Genomic DNA, 26,903 nt, shown 5'->3' on the forward strand with positions numbered 1-26,903 from the left:
TTTTCTGTACATCTAGCATCTGCTCAGCTCAAAGCAGGACATCGCAGCCACAGCATTCCTTCTTATCTATCAAGCTTTCCTGTGAGAACAGGGGCCTCAGCAACTTCACCCATACAGCTTTCTTAGAGAGATCTCCTCTGTATGTGTGCATGTGCATGTGTGCGCATGCACACACACACACACACACACACACACACACACCTTCTTTCTGAGGCCCTTTCATCCTGCAGAAATGTACAATAAATTCTTACTGAGGGTAATATATGTGATTTTAAAGCTTACCAAGCTTTTGAGTTAAAATTAAAAGCTTACACAAATCACCTCAATTTTATCTTATGATAACAACTCCGTGATGCAGACAGAGTAGAGACCACAATTCCAGTTTTAAAATAAGAATCCTATTGTTTTCCCTACTATTTCAAGTGGTAAAAGTGGACGTAGCCTATTTTTCAGGGTAAGCAAAGACCAGAAAAACTAAGCACACTTTACCTTTTGCCAGAAGCAACTGGACAATATCTGCATAACCCTTCCAGGCAGCAGCATGCAAAGCTGTGTCTCCCAACTTGTTCTATGGTGATACAACAAGAGAAAGCAGCATTTTAAAAAGAGAGTGTGGATTGAAACCGTGCATGAATTTAGGTTTACTCTAACCTAAGTAAATCTAAAATGAGAACGAAGTTATAAAATCATATAAAATTCCAAAGAGGGAAAGGAGACTCAAAAGATGAGAGGTGAGTCATTTGGGGAAAGGGAATGGGATGGAAGAGGAGAAGTGGAAGTGCACAAGTAGAAGTGCAGATGCCTGCAGAGGGAGACGCCAGGAGGAAACAAGCAGATTTGTCTCTGCAGAAACCAGCATGAATTAGGAACTGGAGATGCCTGGAGACACGGGAGCAGGAATGAGGCATGGGAGTGAAACCAAGAGTACTGGGTGAAAGTGTTTCTCAGGAGTAATTAGAACCCCAGAACCCCAGATCACCTTCCTTTCTCCCTGCTGCCAGATGACCCAGTACACATGGTAGAATTACCCTGTTGAGAAATTAACCAGATAGCTTCCAAGCTCATGGAACTTGCAGGCACAAGAGAAGGTGGCAATTAGGCTAGGAACTAAAAGCAGGGGGCTAGCTGAAAAACCTGCAAACTGAGCAGTAAGACCCCTCTCCCAGCTGCCTTTACCTACCCCAGTGCCCCAGTGTGTACAGTCTAGCATCTACGCCCAGGGAGGAGGCTGGAGAATACTTTTCTGGGAGAGCTGAACAGTCCCAATGCGGGGGAGGAAGGGAATATTTTAACTGGCATCTGGGTATAAGCCAGCAGAACATCCAGGACCTCACCACTTCACCCTACGGAGGAAACCACCAGTCAATAAGCCCCACAAGCACACAGTGCTTTCAGTCACACTCAAACATGAATGGACAGACAAAGGTACTGTATATTTGAGGACAGCCTCCAATATCCAAAGAAAGATCAAAACAAAGCTAATGGATCTCAGAGGAAAAAGACACAGTGTAGTGAATAGCAGAAAATGTTTTAAAATATGTATATAATTAATATATCAGAGATATAATATGATATTATGTTAGGAAATGACAAAAAGATGCTATGTAAAAGTAAAAATAAGAGTAAAAGGAGGAGCTTGTGGTAGAAAGAATTCTAAGACAGCCCTCAAGCTCCCTGCCCCCTGGGATACACCTCCCTGTATAATTTCCTCCCCTTGAGAGTGGGTGAGACCGGTGAATATAACAGGATATCATGCCCATATTTTCTAATCAGTTGATGTTTACCCTGGGTGGACCTGACCTAGTCAGGTGGGCCCTTATAAGGAAAGGCATAGCACCAGCAACACAATCTCCTGCTGGCCTTGAGGAAGAAAGCAAACAGCCATGTTGTGAACTGTCCATCAGGAGGGGTGGTCTCTAAAAGTTGAGGGCCTCAGTACCATAGGTGCAAGGAACACAATTCTCCCAGCAATATGAATGAACTTGGAATAGGACTCAAGCTCCACATGAGAACCCCACTCCAGCCAATACCTTGATTCCCACCTGTGAGACCCTGAGCAGGAAACCCAGCTACGCCACCCAGAATTCTCACCTACAGAAAGCATAAGGTAAATGGGTATATTTTAAGTTGCTAAATACATGGCAATTTGTCACACAGCAACAGAGATCTAATACAATGCTCTGGGGAATTAAAAAGGCGACCAAAATAAAACACAAAGATGAGAAAACCTCTGAGGAAAACTAAGAAAATTAGAGGCTCAATCTGAGAGGTCCCACATAGCTACTAATGGGCATTCCAGAACCAAAGAGCAAAGGAAACAGATAAAAATATATAAGAAATAATACAAGATATTTTTCCAGGCTGAAAGAGTTCACTACCATTTTCAGGCAAAGACCCATTCTAAAAGCACATCATTGTGAAAGTTTGGAATACCATGGATAGAGTAAAATTCTAATCATGAGAAAACGCAGGGAATTTCCTGGCCGCCCAGTGGTTAGGACTCTGCACTTTCACTGCTGAGGGCCCAGGGGCCTGGGTTCAATCCCTGGTCAGGGAACCAAGATCCTATAAGCCTCGCAGCACGGCCAAATAAAAAAGGGAAAAAGCAGTTAATACACAAAGAATGGGACTCAAAAAGGCATCAAACCTCTCAAAAGCAACCCTGGAAACTAGAATACCATGGAGCCATGCCTGTAAAATTCTGAGGGAAGTCATTTTCAACCCAGGATTCTATCAGCCAAATAGTCAAGCCCAAGCTCCCCTTTCTCAGGAATTTACTTGAAGGTATTCTTCAACAAATGGAAGACAGAGGATCCAGAAAAGTGAGGACACAACACAGGAGAGAGGTGAAGCGTTTCCCAGGAAGACAGCAAAGGGCAGTAGAGACCAAGTTGCTCCGATCAGAGAATGAAGATGGAAGGCTTCAGTATGATTCCAGGAAGAAAAGAAAGAAAGCAATTATCTTATACAATTTAGAAAAGTATATCAAGAGAGTATAAAACAGTGTCGAGGTCTTTGTGAAATACAAAAAAAAAAAGCACTAAATAAAAGTCAATAAATACAGAAACAAAAAAGTTACACAAGCACTGAATGATATTTAAATAGCCATAATACCATAAGCATTATATAGTAATATAAGCAAAAACTATGCTATGTATGAAACATTAGGAGGACCGGAGGAGGAAAGATTGGGCGCTGGGTGCTGGAAGATGACAGCTGGGCGGTTGACAAGCGTAAACCTTCACCTACCAGATAGGATACCAAAATACTTTATGAAGATGATGAATTATTAGACAGCTCCACAAGCATATTCCTTAGTAACATGAAGGTAAGAGGAAAGCACTAAAAGGTGAAAGTGATACACGAGGAGGAGTATGGCAGGAATTGGGGGCTTTATGCAATTTGGACTTTAATCATAATTTTTTAACTATGTGCTTGTTGTATTTTGATTAAAAGTTTTATGAAAAATAATAAATGGGAAAAGGTGAGTTCCAAGACACCAAGACAGGATTTTACACACACATAAGCTGTACGAGGAGAGCAAGGTAGGTGGGTTAAATGGCTTCTGCATAAGCAATCTCACCTGTTGGTTCAGTTCAATGTTTGGTTGAGTAAATAGCACTTCCACTATATCTGAAATTCAAATAGAAAAGATTTTTTAAAGAAGGAGACTAAAAGTCTGACAAAACTCAGCACAATAATTTTAAAAGAGAGGATTCTTTTTAGAAGAATCATCAAGAAAATCGTTATAACAAAGTTTTCAACACTTATGTAAATAGAAGACCTAAGACTATAAAAGGTAGAATTACTTAGGGAAAATTTTTTTCTAATATTTTGGCTTTTGTATTTTCACATGACATCTATGATAGGAATATTTTTACATTTGCTGGGGCACTTAATATTCATACCACTAATTTGTGTTTAAATTTTCCTTTGGCCACGCTATTTAATTTGTTGGATTCTTTGTTTCTCATTACTGTTGGGATCATTTTCTGTGTGTTGTAGAGAGGGAGAAAGAGAGTGGGTGTGGTAGATTCTCAGCCAGGCTGAAATACATCTAGAAATTCCATTTGTCATTATTATTGATTATAACAGAGGAAGTTTTCAACTGAATCACCAACTCAAGCAAATGCTGTCTCTTTCCTAAATCTTAAGCTTAGAATGTAAATCATAAAAGCTTCCTGGGAGGGCTTCCCTGGTGGCGCAGTGGTTGAGAGTCCGCCTGCTGATGCAGGGGACACAGGTTCGTGCCCCGGTCTGGGAAGATCCCACATGCCGCGGAGCGGCTGCGCCTGTGAGCCATGGCCGCTGAGCCTGCGCGTCCGGAGCCTGTGCTCCGCAATGGGAGAGGCCACAACAGTGAGAGGCCCGCGTACCGAAAAAAAAAAAAAAAAAAGCTTCCTGGGAAAAACTAAGTCAGAGGAATCAATTCTGGTCCTTTCTTCTGTGAGATTAGACAGTGGGGGTTGTTTTTATATTACTGTTGTTTTCCTGTTTTCTCAGACCTTTGCAAGTCTGAGAGAGGAAAGGAAGCTTCCACTCCTTCAAGTGAAAAGGTCTGTGTAGTGAGGCTGACCAGTCACATTCTACCTACTGTTTTACAGAGCTTCCAGGGACTGGGCTTTTGGCTGACATTCTGAAAAATTTAAAAAGAATAACCAATTTTTTTTTCATTTGTGTAACTCTGGCTCCCCTAGATGAAGCACATTTTCAGTAGCACAGATATTTATGATAACAAACAAAATGTAATACCTTTGTGACCCCCGTGACAAGCCCAGTACAAGGCGGTGCTTCCAGCTTTGTCCAAGCCATTAACACCTACTCGGTTGTCCAAACACTCTCTCAACCAACTCAAGTTGCCTGAAAACATTTTACATTTATAAAAACACATGAAAAAGGGTTTTAGTTTTTTTCGTTTTGCTTTTCAATCAATTTCATCCTGCATAAATTCGCATTTGCAAAGGATTAATCAGTAAGTCTGAAATTAAAACCTGCCCCATAACGCATTCTCTATGGTACATTTTGACTTCCAGTTTATTAATGGAAAGCATTAACATCAATTTTTAATGGTAGGTTAATGGGAAGAGTTGCCTAAATGGGTCCATTTAAGGTATTTTTACTCTGTAAAAAAAGCTTTTTTTTCCTTTGTGAAATCCTGGAACTTCGGGAAAAAATTTCAAACCTAAGAACAAGCAGATACTACTCATATTCATATTTAAAATGCATTTTCAGTTCCTATAAGAAAAGAAAAACTAAATAACCTACTCAAAGCTGCTGCTCTTATATGTTAAAGTATAACTATTCATTTAATATCCTGTGGCTAATGCCCTAAATATCTAGTTTACAAAGAATTTTTTAAATGTCAATTTAGTAGTTCTACTTATGCACAATCCTAAACCAATAATTTCCTTTTGCACATTCAGATTTCAGAAATATCTACAATTAAATGAAAGAGAGCTTACTGTGGCCTTATAAAAAATTCCCCACGATCTACAGCAGGGTTTCTCAACAGCGGCCCTACTGACATCTGGCGCTGGAGGGTTCTTTGTTATGGGGGCTGTACTGCACGATGTTTAGCAACATCCCCAGCCTCTACGCAAAAGGTGCCAGCATCCCCCCAGTTATGACAGTCAAAATGCCTCCAGAGGACTTCCCTGGTGGCTTAGTGGTTGAGAGTCCGCCTGCCGATGCAGGGTACACGGGTTCGTGCCCCGGTCCGGGAAGATCCCACATGCCGCGGAGCGGCTGGGCCCATAAGCCATGGCCCCTGAGCCTGTGCGTCCGGAGCCTGTGCTCCACAACCGGAGAGGCCACAGCAGTGAGAGGCCCGCGTTCCGCAAAATAACAAACAAACAAACAAACAAAAAAATGCCTCCAGATGTAGGGCGCGGTCAGCTAACTGCTACGCGGCAGGAAGCTGAAATAAGCTGAGTCATCCTTCCTGTGGCCACTGCGCTTGCGCTAAGTATACTAATGAGGTTTTAAAGTAGCGACCTATCCGATGCTGGCTCACAAATCGCACCATCGGCGAAAGCCAATCACAGAGCGACACATGTTCTTAATCCCTATATAAGCAGACTGCTATAGGATTGCGGTGTCTTCCTTCCATCTTTCTTCAACCAAGCTGTGCTCCAATAAAGTGTGATACGAGAAGAATCTTGCGTGTGGCGGCTCGTTATTCTGCTGGTCGGAAGCGGCCCGCCGCAAGTGGTGCCGAAACCCGGGAACTTCGCGCCCTGCATGGAGGACCGATTCAGAACTCGACACACGGAGTGAACCGTCGGATCAAGATCCGATCTGGGTGCCATCAAGACTGACGAGAATTGTTGAAGAAAACTTCAGAGAAGATGCTGAGCTGGATGTTCCTGATGATTCTTAATCGAAGTCTTTGTATTAGTTGGAATTCCACAAAGGATTATTCAGATTGTGCAACTGAGTGCTGCCGGGCTGGAGCCCGTTGCCTTTGGAGATTTTGCCTCTTGGCTCTCTTCTGCCTTTTCCTTCTTTGGGGAGTGGGTGGGGGTAGGAATCTTTGGAGTCTGCTGTGTATTTGGGATTATGCTGTGTCTCTGGTTGGTCTGTCGTGTGCGCATTAGGGCATCGAGATAGGGTCCTGCTCACTCAGGCACTTCTGGCTATTAATGAAGGAGATTCTCCCGCAGCCTGGCTCTCCGCCCTGAATAATTCGAAATGATTGCCCTTGCACAGAGAGGCCTTGTTGCCATTGCACCTCTATAGGGAGTCAGCCATTGTCCTGATTGCCCTTGCACAGAGAGGCCTTGTTGCCATTGCACCTCTATAGGGAATCAGCCATTATTCTGAGTCAGCCTTTGCACCCTGCAGCCCTTGTTGGCATTGCACGCAGGAAGGTGTCTCAAACATGCCAACGGAAAACTGCCCTCGAACAGTGAGCACATCATGAGGTGAACACTTGTACGGGCTACATTCTGCTTGGTGTTCTAATAAATAAAAAAGGGGGAGATGTAGGGCGCGGTCAGCTAACTGCTACGCGGCAGGAAGCTGAAATAAGCTGAGTCATCCTTCCTGTGGCCACTGCGCTTGCGCTAAGTATACTAATGAGGTTTTAAAGTAGCGACCTATCCGATGCTGGCTCACAAATCGCACCATCGGCGAAAGCCAATCACAGAGCGACACATGTTCTTAATCCCTATATAAGCAGACTGCTATAGGATTGCGGTGTCTTCCTTCCATCTTTCTTCAACCAAGCTGTGCTCCAATAAAGTGTGATACGAGAAGAATCTTGCGTGTGGCGGCTCGTTATTCTGCTGGTCGGAAGCGGCCCGCCGCATCCAGATACTGCCAAATGTCCCAGGGTTTGCAGAGAGGAATTACCCTCTGTGGAGAGCCACTGATCTATGGAACAAAGCCCCACGTACAAGCCCCATCCCTGGTGCTTCCTTCCTCCCCAACCCCAACCTCACCATTCATACTTGCAATATACTAACACTCTCCCTGGTGCTGGACCCCTGAGAAGCCCCCACCCTCTGCCCTCCTGTTACTCATTCTGGCCTCTATAGCCTGTTTAACTGAAACACACTTCAACCGCTATACTTATCACACCATCTTGTAATGATCTGCTACACACATCTCTCCCCTGCCAGACTTTGAGCTCTGCGAGTCACAGAGCATGACTTTCCACTTGCAACTAAGCACAGGGCAGGTAAGACTCAAAAGTTATTTGTTGACTGACATTTTAAAAATTAAAATCACACATTTCTATAGAGTGAAAGAAGGCCAGAACAGAGATTGCCTCTGGGGGAGGCAAGGATTTAACTGGGAAGGGAACTTTCTGGGATGATAGAAATGTTCTGGATCTTGATCTGGGTGTTGGTTACACAGGTAAATGCATTTGTTAAAAGTCATCAAACTACATAATTAATATGTCTGTGTTTTACTGTACTGTTTATCTCAATCAAAAAGAATCAGACCTACCTCTTTTTGCAGCTTCATGCAATGGATTGTCAATGGATTCTGCCTGCTCAGCCACTAGATGGAAAAAAAAAAGATGCAAATCAATGTTGAGAGGGCCACCCAAAGGATTCCCTGAAGCCAGTTCAGTGTCCCAGCTTCAGAAGTGCCAGGACCTTCCACCATACAGCTTCCCTTACTTAATGTGAGTTTTAAAAAATGGCAGAAAATCAAAAGTGATGTTTTGTGCTTTGAAAGAAGCTGAATTATGTGTCAAAAGAAGCCAAGCTAAGACAATAACACAGCAATTAACTGGGAGTATAAACAGAAACAAACATAACCATTAACTGGAAGTATAAATAGAAACAAACAGATCCAAGGTCTGCCAACCAGTTTGCTCAAATATTTCACCAACAAATTTAGTCAGGAAAGTGCAAAAGAAAGCATTTGAGGTTCCTTTTTACATTCTATAAAAACACCCTAGGGCTTCCCTGGTGGCACAGTGGTTGAGAGCCCGCCTGATGATGCAGGGGACACAGGTTTGTGCCCTGGTCTGGGAGGATCCCACATGCCGTGGAGCGGCTGGGCCCGTGAGCCATGGCTGCTGAGCCTGCACGTCCGGAGCCTGTGCTCCGCAACGGGAGAGGCCACAACAGTGAGAGGCCCGCGTACCACACACACAAAAACAAACAAACAAAAAAAACACCCTGCTTTGAAGATGGCTAAAAATAATTGTCTCCCTTGTGTGTGTGGATATGAAGGGTGAGGTAAAGGAGAAATATTTTGCTTTCTATATTCAGAACGGGCAATCAGCATACCTGCCTGCCCCTAAGGAAGGTGTATTCACTGCTGTCCTAGAATCAGTAGGAGTGACCACATGAAGACTGTTGTTCAAATGAGACTTCACACCCACCCCTCCCACCACAAAGGGCTGTAACTAGATACTCCCTTGGCTACCAGGGATCTAGCAACTGAGAAACATTTTGCACTCTCAGTCTATGACCAGCTGGAGAAGTTCTTTATTTGGGATTTCAAAGGTTAGAGGAGTGTAGAAATGCTTAGTCTTTTAAAATCCAGAATGATATGGCCCTTAGACCAGGTAAGTGGGGCCCATGTGTTGAGCCCCAGGTCTCACTCATTTCCCTCCCCCCACTTTCTCTCCTCCCCTCCACCTCCTCCCCTCCGCTCCCCTAGGAGCTCTGAATTGCCTTCCTTGAAATTTCTAAGTCCCCTTCCAGTGTTTGGAACTGGTGCCTGATGTCAGCCCTATTGGTCTAAGGAAGTATCTAATGCTAAAGTCCAAAGGAACCTTAGAAGTGATTTAAATCAAACCCTCTTGTTATACAGATGGAGAAACGGTCCCAGGGGCAGCAGTTAAGTACCCTAACTAAGGTCCCTTGCTGTTAGAAGTGGAAGAAGGATTAAAACCCAGGACCCTTGTTTATCAATCCTGTGCACTTTTTACTTTACTCTGCTGATTTCTACGAAAGTCTGCTTTGTCCCCCTTCCAACTAGAAGTGCGTCTCACTGCTCAAGTGCCTCAAACTGCCCTAATGTTCATTTAATGAACATCACTGCCCCAAACATTAATTAACATAACAAGGCAAGGTTACTTCATCACAAAAGAAAGGGGGGCTAGTCTAAAAAAAAACAAAGAAGAAAGGAAAGAAAAAGAAAAATGTCTAAGCGTTGAATAAAGTAAAACTATAAGTATTTCCCTGGAAACCTTAGGTTCTTTCAAGAATGTTACAATGCATTTTCTTAAGCCAAGGAGTCAAGTTCAGGTACATCCAGCATCCATGACCACTCTATTAAGAGGAGGCTCAGAGTAGAACATGCCCTAGGCTGGCAATGACTCCATCGATTTCTCAGCCACAGCAGGAAGCAGAAAGGCCTCAGGAACCAGATAACTGAAAATACACAAAGTACAGCCCAAGTAAAGCCACCGCTGTCATACTTACCATAGTTGCTTGGGATTAGTCCCGTCCTGCCTTTGGAGGTGCCTTTCCACCAATTGGTATCACTCTGGTGAAAGAAGAGTTAAATTAAGTGGGACCGAATCCAGTTTACATTCAGTCATTTTTAAAACCATGTGGCGCATATTGGCCTCCTTTTGGCCTTTTCAAAGGGTAGAGCAGTTGACACTTTTTGTTTTATTTTAGATAAAATACAACATACTTCCAATTCAAATGCAGAGTTACTGCTTTACCAAATGTCCATCAGCCCTGGTCACACTGATCAAGCTTCCTCACTCCCTAGTTATGGATGTCCATTCCCCTTATCATTAAATTACAAATATACACACATCTGCCTGCAAAAAATCAAAGACACTTCATCATAGAGACTCCACATTCAAACAAATCAAACAGAGATAATATGAAAGAGAAGGGGAAAAATTATGTTTGGTTTAGACTATCTGTAGGATTTTTTGGTCCAGAGTCTAATTTCTCTTACTCTCAAGATATGCATATATTTGCTTTTCTAAAGATCTCTTTATTTCACCTTTGCTTTTTTGGTAACTTTTTATCATAGAAAAATTCAAACCTATACCAAAGTAGAAGGAACCGTATAAGGAACCTACACATACCCATTTCCTAACTGCATAAACTATTTACTCATGGCCAATACTGTTTCATGCATATCCTCACCTACAACCTCCCTCCCCTTCAGATTATCCTGAAATAAATTCTAGACATCATATTCTTTTATCTGTAAATATTTTAATACGAATCTCTGAAAGATAAGGACTTTTCCATAATAATAACACCATTATCATGTGTTATTTTGTTTGCTAGCTTAAAATTTTTTCAACAATAATTCCTTAATATCATCAAATATCTACAATACTCAGAATTTCCAGTATGTCTTATAATAAAGTCCATACAGTATGATTGATCGATTTGCCTCTTAAGTCTCTTTCAGTGTATAGTTAGTTTCCCCCTTCATTTTTTTTTCACTCCTTCACAATAGACTTTTCATAGAAACTAGTTTGTTCCGAAGAGTTTGGAAGAGTCTGGATTTTCCTTGTTGTATCCCTTGTTATAAAAAAATGTGTTCCTCTGCTCCCTGTATTGCCTATAAATCGGTCATTAGTTCTAGAGGCTTAATTAGATTCAGATTCAATTTTTTAGCAAGACTATTTCATGTGTAGCATTGATTCTTCCATCAGGAGACACACAATGTCTCTCTTTTTGTAACATTAGTAACCACTGATGAGCATTATTTGGATCCATTATTTCATAAGGGTTGCAAATGGTGACAGCCTAATTCTATCATTCCTTCTTCATTTAAATAACTAGAATATTACTTTAAAGACGAACTTTCCCTCATCAACTCTCAGGTTACCCAGAGATAAAGTTCACGGAGAAAGGCACAATAAATACTGATTCTTTTCCTTTAGAGTTGTCAGAATAAATACTGATTCTTTTCCTTAAGAGTCATCAGAATAAAAAGTTGGTTCCCTAGCATTCTCTCAGGTTGACCAATGATTTTTGTTTTTAAGTATCATTAGGAGCTCATGAATTTAAATAGAGTAGATTTGTTTCAATCCCTGGAATTGTTGCCCTAACTGATTGCTCAAATTGTCCTATCTTTGACCAGTGGCAGCCTCTTCAATTTAGTTCTGTGTCTTTCCAGTGGGACCCTAGTAGTCTTTGGGAGTTTCCTTGCTTTCTAAGAACAAGATGTCCTGGGATTATCTTGTACCTTTCCTGCCCCCAACCTGGTACCAGACATTTCTCAAAGGAACTTTGTTCCTTTTAATGGGAAATAACATATTATTATTAGGTTGGTCTTTTTTTTTTTTTTTTTTGGCCTTTTCAAAGGACAGAGCAGAAATCCTTTTGTTTATTTTATTTTAGATAATATACAACATACTTCCAATTCAAATGCAGAGCGACTTAACTTCATTGATCTTACATCTATCTGTACATCCTTTCTTGCAGGCTGAAACTGCCAGTTTTCTACATCATTGACTTAATGACTCATTTGCTCTAAACTGCAGTACACATGCATCAATCTCAGAATAACAATACCAACACTTCTCCAACATCATGATTAAAAACTGTTTATAATTTGGGGGTAGAAGTTCTTTTTGTTCTTCATATTATTCTACTAGAGATATTCAGTTGAAATGCTGAGTTTTAAAGTCACTTGGAATAGTTCCTCTCTGTGTGTCATGCCAAATACCTGGGGTACAACTAAGTTCATTTGATTCATTCTGCTTTTAATTTTTAGGGATTGCTTTTTATCATTTAATTTAATTTTATAACTATGCAAAAGTTTACATGATTCCAAAGACAGATCTCCAAAACAAGGTGTAATTTTTAAAAAGTCTATATTCTATCTATGTTTCCTCTACCCTTTTCCCTTTCCTTTCAGAGAAGAAACTACTTTTTAAAAATTTATGACTCCTCCTTTGACTTTTTATTTTAAATGGAGGAAAATATGTGTATGTATATCCTCTCACCCTTTCTTACTTACATTAGCAAAGGCACACTATCCACATTTTTTTCACCTTGCTTTTGTTCACTTAAGTTACTCCATAATATCATATAGAGATATTCCTCACTCCTTTTTATAGCTGCATAATACTGTTTGTAGATACAGCAAAGTTTATTGAACTATTTTCCTATTGATGGAGTAAGGGCTACTTCCAATCTTACGTTATTACAAATTATGCTCAGTGAGTGAACTTGGGTATATGTATTTCTATACAGATATACATGTAAATAATGTACAATATTACAGCTATACAAAATAGTCTTATACATCTTTAGTTCATGCGTGGTATGACAAAATATTGGCTGGACTTACCATGTCAGTAATGTAGATAATATCACCTTCCTCAAAGTACAATTCATCTGGCTAAAAAAAAAAAAAAAAATTAAGTTTTACTCCATGTGATTTTTTCATGAATTAGAATTCAATGATGATGATAATTATACAAATTCCACATTCTAAAATCCTTATAGACAGCGTAGTTTTTATATACTTAAATCTGCACATAAACCATATAACATTATTGACAAGCTAACACATGCACAGAAATGTGAATTTTCCCACGATAAACTTCAAAGAATATAAGAAATAAGAATTCCTCCCCACACACCCACACACCTTATTTTCTTCCCCAATGAAAGCAAGGCATTTTTATACCAAAATAGAATATTAATAAAACTTTTTCATTGTAAAAATTTCAAAAGGTGATATATATTTTTTCATAAAAGGATAAATGTCTAGAACTAAAACCATGAAAAATAGCTAGAAGCTTGGCTCTCCCCTAAACGATTAGCCTTCAATCCTTAAACACTTTCATATCAACATCGCTCTCTACTTATTTTGAGAAAACCATTATCTTAACTCTTCATGTTCAGAGAGAATGAATATCTTATATATGAGAACAGTTAATACATAATTCAACCATTAATAAGACTAAAGAGGGCTTCCCTGGTGGCACAGTGGTTGAGAATCCGCCTGCCGATGCAGGGGACACGGGTTCGTGCCCCGGTCCGGGAAGATCCCAAATGCCGCAGAGCGGCTGGGCCCGTGAGCCATGGCCGCTGAGCCTGTGCGTCTGGAGCCTGCACTCCGCAACGGGAGAGGCCACAGCAATGAGAGGCCCGCGTGCCACAAAACAAAAAAAAAAGACTAAAGAGCCGAAAGATATGAAGCAGTAACTCGTTCTAGATCTTAAGCAAGCTCTAAGGGGTTAATTAATTACACAGACAATACATGCTCTTATACCAGCCAAATGTCCTACAAACTCCCTGAATAAAGCCAGGCACTTTAATTAAATATCTTTTTCCCATCAGTAGATAACACTTATCAGCATGACTGTATGAGTAAATAAAATGTCTAGGGAGTTCCCTGGTGGTCCACTGGTTAGGACTCAGCGCTTACAGTGCTGTGGCCCAGGTTCAATCCCTGGTCAGAGAACTAAGATCCTGTAAGCCGCCTGGCGTGGCCAGAATCTATATATATGTATATTTATGTCTACTGATGAGCAAGTTTCAGATATTGGGAAATGTTTACATTGTCATGCTAAGTGAAGAATGTAGGGCACAAAATTTTACATAGGATAAGATCATGAGCGCATATTAGTTTCATAATGCTGGTTGGAAAAAAAATTTTTTTAAAGGCTTTGATATTTGATTCCAGTTACTGCTCCACACAAATAAAAATTATGCTAGTGAAACAAATTATTTCATTCTTTCATTTTCCTTTTGTTTATCTCTCTCAGCTGCAGACTACGGCAGTAAATGTGACTCTGCAACAGTCATTTACTGAGTTTCAAAGATGATCTCTATTATTTTTATAACTATTTCCCCGTGAATATAGATGAAGACTATATCAGCTATATCATGCTTTAAGCAACCATAATTCATATTTAGATGCAATATGCATTCAAATATAAAAATTAGCAAATGATGATTAATGAAACTAAAAAATGTGAGTTCCTCTAAAAAGCACTTTCTGAAGCATTTCTTAATTTACACTTCGATCTACAGAGACTAGACTTACACATAGCATATCTATACAAAATTAGTTGAGCCTGTGTAGATCAATGACATACATTTTAATATTATTGGAAATAGGCATTTGGAAGAAAAAAAGTAAAGCCTTCTAAGACTTTTCTCAATTTTTCCCTAAAATGTCCTGATGATCTATGATCAATATTACTACCAATATGTGATGGATATAGAAAGTGATTAGGGAAACAAATTGTTTACTTTAGCACTTCCCTGCCGTTAACTGGCTCACTTCTCAGAGGCCAGAAAGGTGACTCGCTGCCACCATAGCATCCCAGCTGGTGGGATGGAGTAGCCATCCTTACAACAGTAAGGAATGGGTGGGGAGAATGAAGCAGGATGCAAGGAAGTAAAGAAAACAGAATATATGTGAAATCTTAGCATTTTTTTGGAGTGACTGAGTTTCTTGGAGTTTTGAAAGAGTTCAATGTCTTGAAGAGAAGCTAACCTTGCCCACTTACGTCTAACAATCAATCCTCCTCAATCAGTGCTTACGTTGAAGTGAAGGAGTCATGTCTAAAATCACAAAAGTCAAGTTTGCCTGAATTTCCACACTTAATAAGATCATTCACCCTTGAAACAAAAGGCACATTTTGAGAAAGTGCCAAACACATAACTTAAAAAACAAAGAACATACACAAGTCTCTGTAATTAGTCTTCCTCATAAAAAGGAATAAAGCCTGGAAGAATGGGAAGTCAGTGTTTAATGGGTACAGAGTTTTCTTTGGGGACAGTGAAAATATTTTGGAACTAGACAGAGGTAATAGCTGTACAACATTGTGATTGTACTAAATGCTTCACTGTTCACTTTAAATACAAAAAATTGTTAATGTTGTGTTATGCGAATTTTACCTCAATTTTTAAAATCATATGGTGTTTGTAAATAATTCTTTTCTTTTGTGGTTTGGTAAAATGCACGATTTGGAAACTGTCACCAAGTACAGTCATTTCAAAACTTCTTGCGCTGTTTCGGATTTTAAATTAATGGCTGCTCTTCCATAGCAGTGCCTGCTTCAGCTACCCATTAGATCAGACTTGTTTTTCAACTAAGGGAGCAACAAAAGGCAGTCGATTTCAGTCAGGTAAAAAAAGGTCTCGCTAAGTTTTCATCCTGAGAAAAGAGAGTGGAACGTTTATTTTCTTTTTAATCAATAGCTCCCAGACACACAATGCTACCCCCGCTAAAATATCTTCTTCCAAAGAAGCTAGGGGCGGTTTTTCCCAATGTAGCTGAGGAGGTCGTTTACCAAATTCTTCAGACTGCTGGTGGCAATATAAACAACAAGGTAATTTCATGATTTTAAAACTCAGATAGATTTGTACCTCCGATATTCACACTTTCCATTAAGAAACCACTTGCAGGACACAATGTAAATGTTCAGTGAGGATCGACTTTTAAATTCCTGGCATCGTATTCATGGACTATGATGGGAAAAGAGTGACACAATCAAGTAAGCACTTGTCTATTTCTGTCTGTTCTTTGGTTTTTAACCACATTCTTCTTTTCCTCTCTCCTTGAACAACCACAAGGTATCAGAACAAGTAAATTGTTGGCCACTGGGATGTTATAGGGATGAGTACCCACTTGGTAATGTATATCCTGTTCCATATATTCTTGGTAACATATAATTCTCAAGGCATTAATTTTGGTTGGTTTATGCAAATATGTATTTTATGAAAAATTTTGGAAAGACCGTGACGTCCTTTTGAAATTTTCCACATTTGTCAACCTGGAGCCCTGAGAATTAATAAAAAGAAAAAGAAAAAGAAAAAAAAATCAAATTCTCCACAGATGTTTTCATTTAGCACTTTATAGTATTATCATGTGCCTGGCACTGGTCTGGACACTTAGAATCTCACAGCAACACTGTGAGGTGGGTGCTATTCTTATCATCACATTATAGATGAGAAACTTGTCCAAGGTCATACAGCAGGTACATGGTAGACCCTAAACTTGAACCGTGACGTTCAGATTCTGGAGTCCCTGCCCTTCATCACCACCTCTGCTTTCTCTCATACAGAAGGGTCACGCATAGCCATTACTGGCTGCCATGGTGTCATGATCAGGATAAAAGGCAATGGCTGTGGAAAATATCTGTTGTTTCTCTCCTCCCCACCCCAACATAATGCAATACAACAAAATCAACAGCAGTGCCTTATACTTGCAAAGCATACTTAACGTCATTTGATCCTACAACAGCCCATTAAGGCAGGGCTGGGTCACGGGTATAACCTCCATCTCACAGCCAGGCTCAGAGAGGTTGAAGAACTTGCCACAAATCACACAGTTAGTGAGTGGTAGGGCTGGGCTCCTACTTCAGCTTTTGGAATCCCATCCTAGGGCTCCTTCCCCTACATATAGTGCTATAAACCTAGAGGAGTCCAGCAAATGTTACATGATAGAGAGGAGGATCCTGCTGGTTTCCTTGCAGAAATCAATATACCTCCAGCACACAGGAAATGCTGTTCTCTCTCCGTCAGTGCAACACTGGTCTATCCAGTCTTACCAGGCCTCTATATGACACTTTATTGGATTGGGGGTTGGGTAAGAAATAAGAACCAAACAGGGCTGGGTGATGTCAGGACTACCTTGCCTTCATGCACGACAGAGGAGAGAAATGCACTGACAGGAAGAACCAAGAGTGACAAGCTTCCCGGTGGATCACCGAGATGAGTTGGGTATTGCTGTCCCTATCTCCTGAGAGTAGTACAGTAGCTAAAAACTGGACCCAGGTATTTCTGGGGTGCTGTACATGTCAGCGATGGTCTCACAGAGTCCAGCTCAGCCCTTCCAACTTCTTTGTCTCAATGACTTTTAGGTGAGTTTAGGATATACTGGGGTACACCCATCCCACTAGAGAAGATGGCCACTGGGCCCAGGGGAGAAAGACCAAACCGAGCTTGTCCAAAAGAAATTCTCATTCAGAAAAGAATGTTAAGATGAACCTAGTTCTAGGGTGACATTCAAAATACTGAACAACTGGTACAGCATGGGCACTTGAGCAGTCAGGAAGACCCCTGGGACCTGATCAGCCAGGCACCTCCCCTTCAACATCTGTATTGAGCGGAGATGGAGAGGAGCAGAGTGTGGGAGCAGCAGGGCATGAGGTAGCCATTATTGACCGTCCAGCACACACAGGATGAATTAGCGGCACTGCTCTACAGCCTAGGATGCTTGGGACCATGGATATTAAAAATAGCATTTTAAATGTGGACTATTCAAAAAACCTAGTGAATTAAATGTGTATTTTCTCCTGCGCATTCAATAATAACCAAGACTTTTAAAAAGCTGTAGAGGGACCTCCCTGGTGGGGCAGTGGTTAAGAATCTGCCTGCCAATGCAGGGGACATGGGTTTGATCCCTGGTCCAGGAAGATCCCACATGCCACGGAGCAACTAAGCCCGTGTGCCACAACTACTGGGCCTGTGCTCTAGAGTCCACGAGCCACAACTACTGAGCCCATGTGCCACAACTACTGAAGCCTGCGTGCCTAGAGCCCGTGCTCCCAAACAAGAGAAGCCATCGTGATGAAAAGCCCGCGCACCGCAACGAAGAGTAGCCCCAGCTCGCCGCAACTAGAGAAAGCCCTCACGCAGCAACGAAGACCTGATGCAGCCAAAAATAAATAAATAACAGTAGAGAGACTCCATCCTGGAAAAGAACTGGAGGTGAATTAAAGTAATCAATACATCAACCAATCAAAAGTATGTGTTAAGAGTCTATGAATATAGCAACCACTACCCCTTCTAATAGTAACAATGACTCCTTAACAGTAACAGCAGCTTTACACAATCTCACTTAATTCTCACTAAAACCCTATGAGATTATTATTATTTTCACTTTACAGATGAGTACACTGAGGCACAGAGGTTAGGTAATTTCTGAATTTACCAGGTCACACAGCTGCTAAAAGAGGCAGAGCGGGTGCTAAACGCTACTGTAAGTTCTAAACCCCTGTGTTCTGCACCCTAGACACTGTGCTGGTGAGCAAGACTGCAATGCCAAGTGCAGAAATTCAGAGGCGGGAGAGACATCCCACTCCTCCATGGGGTGATCAGAAAGTCTTTATGGAAGAGGAAGTGTGTGATCAAAGCTTAGAGAGGTGCAGAGCCATGAGTCTACAAAGAGTTCAGACATGAGTTGTACTGTGCACCAGATCCAGACTGGAATGGTCCACGAAGGGGAAGGAGTGGAGGATGGCAGGACTAGAGAGGGGGTGGACCACAGAGGACTCTGTCCTTAGTCAAATGAAGGGTTGAAGCAGCTGATGACCATTTAGGACAGAGGAAGTATCTAAATGAAATCACTTTTGGTTTTTATGTCAATTTGAAAGTGAAAAACTGAATACTTACAGTTCTGGGTTCAAACGTATAAAGAGCTCTGAACACTTTAACTTGCCCTGAAAGAAAGGAAAGAAAAAACACACGATCAATTCTTCCATTTCTAAATTTGCTGTAAACAGTATTTTCCTTTATATTCTTCAGAATTCCTTAACTAAAAGCCCCTATGAGAAATTTATTTTGGAATTAAGTGTTTTTTCTGCATAGGAGGTATTTTTAAAATATTTGTTAAATGAAAGTATGAATAAACACATACCTTCCCCCTCTCAAACAACAGGAGCTACCTAATTATTTGTACTTAGCTTCTGTCCTATGTAGAACCTCTCCAACCCTAAGATCTAAGTTTAAAAACAGAAAGGTGAGAGTTTAACATAAAGAGAGACTTAATGGGACAATCAACAGTAGTTGAATATTCTTAAATTAATGGCTTAGGATTTTATATTTTCCAAGAGAAAAGAAAATATCAGGGAGAAAAATTGTACCTGTTGGAGAAATCTGTGATTCCATTAAGTCCCACAACAGAGTTCAATAACTATCCAAAAATGAGTCATGTTCATGAGAGCTGTCCATTCTGCCAAACCATCTCTCTCTTTCTATGTCCCTTTGCTGCATTTCCATAACACCTGGTATCAGAATAACTGATTTGCTGGCCTGTCTCATTTGAGGGCAGGAACCCTGACTTGTTCAATCTCCTGGCATCTGCCTGACATATAGTACGAACTTAATAAATGCTTGCTAAATAAATATATAAGTATAAGAACAAATTCAAACAGTGTCAGAAAAAGCCTACACATATCAAAATAGAAGAACTACCTACTTAAAATGTGATAACAGTTCAGTTTCAGTACTGGAAGGACCTTTAGAGATGACCACCTAGTCCAAGGGCATTATTCAGAACAGTGGTCCCCGAGGTGGGACACAGGAAGACTACTTCAGAAATTATGTACATTTTTATCTTATTCATTTTCATTCCTATTTTAACATGTTTTAAAATATAACAGCATGATTGGGACTTCCCTAGTTGTCCAGTGGTTAAGAATCCACCTTCTAATTCAGGGGATGCAGGTTCTATCTCTGGTCGGGGAACTAAGATCCCACATATCGCGGGGCAACTATGCCCGCATGCCACAACTACTGAGCCCATGAGCTCTGGGGCCCGTGCGCCACAACTAGAGAGAAGCCCACGCACCGCAACGAAGAGCCTGAGTGCTGCAATGAAAAAAATCTTAGTTGCGTGCCGCAACTAAGACCTGATGCAACCATAAATAGATAAATAAATATTTAATAAATAAGTAAATAAAATATAACGGCATGATAGAATACATATACAACTTATAAATACATTTACTGGGAGTAGTCAAAACCTTTTGCTGATAGAATGTTAAGCATTATGAGGGTAGGTGTTTTGTTTTATGAATGATATATCCAAGTACCTAGCACAGTGCCTGACACATAGGAAGCGCTTAATAATTATTTATTGAATGAATGAAGAATGGATGAATTAAGGAATGGAAACGTGTACTCAAAAAAAAAAGTCTGAAAACCAGCAGTTTAGAACAGCACTGTCCAATACAACTTTATGCAATGATGGAAAAGCTCTACATCTGTGCTACTCACATATAGCTACTGAGCACGTGAAATATGGCTACTGACGAACTGATTTTTACACACTATTTAATTTGAACAAGGTTAAATTGCCACAAGTGGCTGGTGGCTAGCATACTGAATGACACAAATTTAGAACATCAGAAAATGAGAAATGACATGATGTCCATTAAGAAGGGACTATGTAAATCAACTCTGATTCAACCTTATGATAAAGTCATTTAAAAAGAATGCTGCAGACAGACCCACAGACACTGATGTAGCAAAAAGCCTGCAAAATATTCAGTGGAAAAAAAAAAAACACGTTATAGAACAGTATGCCAAGTACCATCTATTTATGTTGACAGCACACAAACATCTTGAGTGGAAACACCAATTATGGGAATCTTCACATTCTACTTTACACACATTGTTTAAATTTATTACACTGAGCGTGAATTACTTTTATTATCAATGAAAACAATAAAGATACTTTCACTGCGGGTATAGCGGGGTGGGAATCATTCTTTCTTCTAAATGCCCTAATATAGAAGAGCCGTTCAAATCCCCTGTTACTTAGTGTGGCTGCAAGAAAACATTATTTCTGCGATCTGAATTCTAGTGCAACTTCTAGAAGCAAAAGTGAAAACTCTTTTTTGTTTGGAGTTTGTTTTTTACCCCACACCCTTAGGCCTAAGAAAGGAAACATTAAATGGAAGGAGGAGCTGCCAGGAGAAATATTTTCTGCTGACCTGTCTCTGAGAGGAGAGATGAACTATCTTGATTACTTCAAACTTTCCAAAGAGAAGTTACACAAGGAAGCATCCACTCGTGACCAAACTCAATAATGACAGAATTTTCTTGCTCCTTTGAGGGAAGGGCAGGGATGACACAGGCTATGTATGATTTTGGAAACAAGATCCAATGTCAACTTAACGAGCTTAGAGAAAATTCAGTATAAATTTTAAAACCTGGAAAAAGAAAACTTGGAGTGTGACTAAGCCGCTGAATTTTGTAACTGTATCTTTTGCGATTGTCTTACTTAAAATGTTCACAACTTAAGAGGAAGTTGGAGATTTATTTGCATCTTGATTTATACTAAACAGAGGACATCAGGCAACCCTCTAGGCCATTATACGAGGGAACGCTCTCTCTATGTAATGCTGTAGAAAACACTTTCACATACACGATCCTTTTTCTCAATTAATGTTGAGACATTAGCCCCTTGTGGGTCCCTTTTAACTCATATATTATAAAAGTTCTAGGCCTTAATTTATTCCATTCCCAAAGCTGAGTCAAGTAGAAATGAAAGAATACAAAGAAGCAGGCAGAGGTTATGAAAGAATAGCATAAAGAAGCAAAACAGATGACTATCAACCCTGGATATAGCCTCTCAAGAGAACAGCAATTAATAATACTTAATTCACTGATCATTTTTACATCGTATTTAATTCAACTGTGTGCAAGATTCTATAGCACAGGTTTACACAGAGTACTAAAGGGAAAAAAATCAGGGTACTCTGTGTTTCTATAGTATTGTCCTTGCAGACATCCAAAACACAAACAAACAAAAAAACAATCTTAATAAGTCATCAAGAGCAGGCGCTGATCAATTCCAAACATATTTAATGAAGGCAGATTCACAACGTAAAATAGTTGTGTTCTTGTATGTGCAGAGAGGCTAAATTAGATGCCTTCTTCAGGTACCCTCCATCTTGACCATTTTCTCACAGAAGTCTGGTTACATACAACGAAGGGAGAAAGTGGAACTGAGAAGATGGCACGAATTACCTGAAGTCACCCTGGAATTCACCCTGAATTAAGACTGGAAACAGGCCCAATCTTTTGCCTGATGCTTTACGTGACTCTCATAAACATGAACTAGCATGTGAATGGTGTTAAGGATTTCAGCAGGGTTGGCCTCCTAACACAAGGAAGATAAGCAAATTCCTATGACACCAACAGCAGCTGGCTCCTCACCTTGCCAGGCACACCCTTCTCTTTTCTTTGCAACCCCACCTAGACCCTGTAGTGAAAGGCTGAGTCCACTAGTCATCAGCCAAACACTATTTTCCTCTGGAGTCAGGCTGACCGCTTCCCCTACTACCACCTCCCAACCTCCCCTCACCCCCGACTTCAATAAACTAATCCTTGTCCATAGCAGTTGAGGCTGATAGAGGGAAGGGGATCTGGGATGGGGTCTCGAACAGGCAACGAGTAAGAGAATTTGCTGTTTCTGAGGTCTGCAAAAAGAATATGTATTGTTGCAGCACTAAGGCCCTGAAGTAGCACATAGAAGGACTTGGGGCTTACAAACTCAAACATACAATTTCTAATCTACTTTATTCTCTGTTGGTGGAAGAGTGGAGGAAAAGCTTCTAGAGTGAGCCACTAGGACAGCATTAAAAGCAGACTGCTCACCACAATGGATAGACATACCATAAATGGCAAGAAGAATGACTATTCAAAACATCAGAACTTAGTCATCTGTAACAGACCGACTATTTCATTTACATTCTGCTGAACAATGTTGGGAGGCATGAGACATTTTAGATGGACTTCATTTAAAATGGCTATGATAACTACTACACACCCACTATGATAGTTAAACCCCGAAACACTGACAACGCTAAGTGTTAAGAAGGATGTGGAACAACTGGAATTCTCAGACATTACCAGTAGGTGTGTAAACTGGTACAACCACTATAGAAAATTACTTGGCAGTAGCATTAATTCATTTTTTATGTCTTAACATGTCTTTGAGATCTTAAATGCATTTCTGAGGAAGAAAACCATCCTTATTTTGCATACAAAAATGACCCCTCCCAGACAATGTCACTATCCCCAGAGTACAGTGAGTCTCAACATTTTTAAACTCTAGATCATGACATATTAGTAGATGGTAAAACTAATTTAGTGGCTTTTAAAAATATTAAATAAAACAGAAAAGACCAGAGTACTGTAAATAATAGAAATAATTATGGCTTTGTGAAACTTTTGTTTCACTAGGACTGGACAGATGGATGCAGAAATGAATGTTTATTTTAGAAATTTAGCAAATACACACTTTGGCATAATGCCAAATGGCCAAATATTAAAATCAACGTTTGCCAAAGCTAAATGTTGCCTTTACAGAATGAACTACTGGGAAAGAAGAATAAATCTGAAATTTTATTCAAAAATTAATTATGATTACAATTTTATTATTAAAAATTCTGGTAGACCCATATTTAAAGTTTGATATAAAAGGGCAGGAACCATAATTCCTCAGCACTGGCAACTGCAGCCTGATAAAACTTCTGCAAAACTAAATAAATGTTCTCTCTAAGATGAGGTCTGTGTAAAAGCAAGATATTATGGTGCTACTTCTGCCAGTGTAGCTGTTTCTGATGATGATTTTGCCACCAAGTTAGTAAGCTGTCCTTCCTCCCTAATAGAAACTGACTGAAGTCAAGACTTACCTCCTCTTCATCTCCCGGGCTTGAAGATTTGCTCAATGCTGGTGATGCAATTTCATTGAAAGCAATCCCACAAAGGAGACAACTGTTTCCCCCAAATTATTAGGGACTGTATTCTCTCAACACTGTCAATCCACACCTATGATTTTTACTATTTATATAATAACATTTGGACATATACAATTCATAGCCTCACAATCATCATTAATTATCACAATATTTTATTCTCCAATAAAAAATGTACATTTATACTTTCAGTTGACTGAGGGAATTTTCATATATAAAGTACAAAGAGGCCATTTGAATTAAGTTACATTTAGAGTATGCACCTATCTTTCAAAGTGAATATTAAGAAAACAGTAAATCCAAATGGCATGCCGTTTGCATCACTGGCATGGCATAAGGGATACCTATGCAATCTACAATCCTTGATCAAGTGCAAGTCTTGGTGTGCCAAAACTGACACTGAAGTAGGCATTCCATCATTTGGTCAGTCATCCAAAGCTGAATGGCAGACTTTGGAAGAAATATGAGGGGAAGGCAAACTTCTGTGTACCCCTATGCTCGTGTGTGTGTGTGTGTGTATTTTTGAGTGTACCAGGTCATGAAGTAAAACATATATATTTCTTATTGGAGGTCAAGGTCAAAAAAAGTTTGAAAGCCACTGCTCTAGACCATCTGATCAAGTTAGAAATTTGCTACAGGACTCTAAAGAATGGGTAATATTCTTCTACTTTATGAATCTCAAAATTCAGCCAGCATATAAACTATAATATTCTCCCATCACCCCCAAAAGAAGATATTATAACCAATTTTAGATAATTATAACCAATCAAAAAGAAAGATGAGGAAGGGAATTATTTGAACAAGGAAAAATTATAGAAAAATAAGAATTTACTATGTACATATATTTCTCACATTTATCTAAGCAAATGCAGGGAGTATTAATCTTAATTTATATCCTGTGGGTATAAAAAAATGTGTCTCAGGGTAAGTAAAAGTATTAATGTTATTTCTACGAGGCATATTTAAATTATTCTATTAAACAAGCATGATGAAACAGGATGTTTTCTGCTCAAAAACAAAAAAGAAGGAGTCTATGTGATAGTATCCAAGAGTCAAGGTCATCATTTCTATTGCTGGGGTGAAAGGAAACAGCTGTGCTGTTAGGCCAACACGGGGCTCCCCTGGGCTTTGTGGATTCCAACGCCCATAAATGAGGTGGTCAGTTCAGAACAGGCTTCAGGGTGACGACCTCTATTTGTCAGTCCACAAAAGCCCAGTGCTCTTGAAAAATAAATGTTTTTCTTGCAAAGAAAATCATCATGTGAGTAGAGCAATGTCCAAGAGTTTCCAATGTAAAGAATAAGTTTCTTCCCTCATACTTATATTCTTGGATGAATTAAATCAAACCCAACGAACTCTATTTGCATATACCTTTAAAGGCTATAACTAACAAAAAAGACTATGAACGTCATGTTTTCATCTCTCCTTACTCCACTACCACCTCTCCCCTGCTTCCACCCTATGCAATCCAAAGGGGGAAAAAAAAAACACTGAAGAATTTGAAACGTGTCTTGACTGCAGCTGCAGGAATGGCAGACTCATTAAAAACAGTAGGCAGTGTGTTTTCTGACAAGAGGGTTCTGTTTATTAACAGTGTGCCTTTCTTATCCATTTTTTCCTTTGCTTTATACTTTGCAGTGCCTTTCGGCAGAGCTGGTTACTTTCACATCTTGAGGGGCCATATCTGCTGGTTATTTTTATTTCTTCTCTGCGGTATAACACAGAAGTCCGTAAGAGCAGGGTTCAAAATTTCAAAAGACAAGCTCACTGCCAACCATGTCTTGACTGGTTAAAAATTAGACAAAAGAGCAATGGCCTGTAAAACCCTTCATCTCTAGACACCGTGCTTCCAGCGTCAGTTTGACAAGGAGACCGGGGAGGAAGAATGGAAGAAAACTATTTATTTCAGTCCTTGGAATTTAAAGAAAAAAGGCCACAGCGCCTTCTGCAAAAGGGCAAGATGAGTCTGAGGGCTGACTCATGACAGCAACGCCTGTTTCTGTACAACCTGTGAGCTAAGAATTAAGAATGGGGACATGTGTATGCATATGGCTGATTCACTTTGTTGTACAATAGAAACTAACACAGTATTTTGAAGCAGTTATACTCCAATAAAGATTAAAAAAAAAAGAATGGCTTTACATTTTTAAATGGTTGGGAGGGAGCGCGGGAGGGAGGATCGAAAAAATATTTCATGACATATGAAAATTATCTGAAATTCAAACTGCTGTGTCCATAAATAAAGGTTTTCTGGAACGGAGCCAATATTTGTGTATCCTCTACGGCTGCTTCCCCATTCCAATGGCAGGGTTGAGTGGTTATAACAGAGACCATCTGTGGCCCACAAAGCCTAAAATATTTACTATCAGTACCTTTACAGAAAAAGTCTGCTGCCCTCTATCCCATGGTCCCCCTTTTCCTGTGAAGGACAAGTCAGACCAAAGAAGCATATGTCACAGGCCGAGGAGCTGTTGGGCCTGCCTCTCACTGGCCCCGCAAGCAGTCTGGGGCTCGGCCTCGTCCTAGGGGAAATGAGTGCATACATCCAAGATTGAACTAGAAAATTCCCTAACACTGGAACCTCTAATCTAAAAGGGAATGACCCATTTAAGCTCACATTTATGGGACACTTACCACGGACCAGACACCATGCAAAGTGCTGACTTGCAGCAACTCTTTTAATCCTCAAAACAATCCTGGGACATAAATACTTTATTAAGACTATGTTACAGCTGAGGAAACGGAGGTTAGAAGGGGTAACTAGTCCAGGTCTACACAGCTAAGAAGCGGCAGAGATGAGGTTTAAACCCATGCTGTCTGGCTCCAGGGCTCATGCTCTAAACACGCTGGATGTGGCTCCAAAAGACCTGAGCTGTTCACGCTGGCACACGGGATTAAAGGGGTTTAAACAAACGTATACATGTAAAGTACTGAGTGCAGTTCCTGAGGTATTGCATGTGCCCATAAGTGTTAGCTTTTATTAATTACTATACGT

General features: G+C 40.2%; 1 protein-coding gene across 2 annotated transcripts in view; it reads right to left on the reverse strand.

Annotated features, from left to right (window-relative positions):
• The window catches only part of OSTF1 (osteoclast stimulating factor 1), a 50,455-nt gene that overhangs the window by 9,659 nt on the left and 13,893 nt on the right, over nt 1-26,903 (reverse strand). For both annotated transcript variants that reach the window (XM_060014611.1, XM_060014612.1), the window contains exons 2-8: nt 18,813-18,859; nt 12,745-12,795; nt 9,891-9,954; nt 7,954-8,007; nt 4,753-4,860; nt 3,584-3,633; nt 490-568 (exon numbers count right to left, since the gene is read on the reverse strand). In XM_060014611.1, the coding sequence (XP_059870594.1) occupies nt 490-568; nt 3,584-3,633; nt 4,753-4,860; nt 7,954-8,007; nt 9,891-9,954; nt 12,745-12,795; nt 18,813-18,859 (453 nt within the window). The remainder of the gene's footprint in view (nt 1-489; nt 569-3,583; nt 3,634-4,752; nt 4,861-7,953; nt 8,008-9,890; nt 9,955-12,744; nt 12,796-18,812; nt 18,860-26,903) is intronic.

The sequence above is a fragment of the Delphinus delphis genome, chromosome 6 (genome assembly GCF_949987515.2).
Source record: "Delphinus delphis chromosome 6, mDelDel1.2, whole genome shotgun sequence".
Classification (NCBI taxonomy): Eukaryota; Metazoa; Chordata; class Mammalia; order Artiodactyla; family Delphinidae; genus Delphinus; species Delphinus delphis.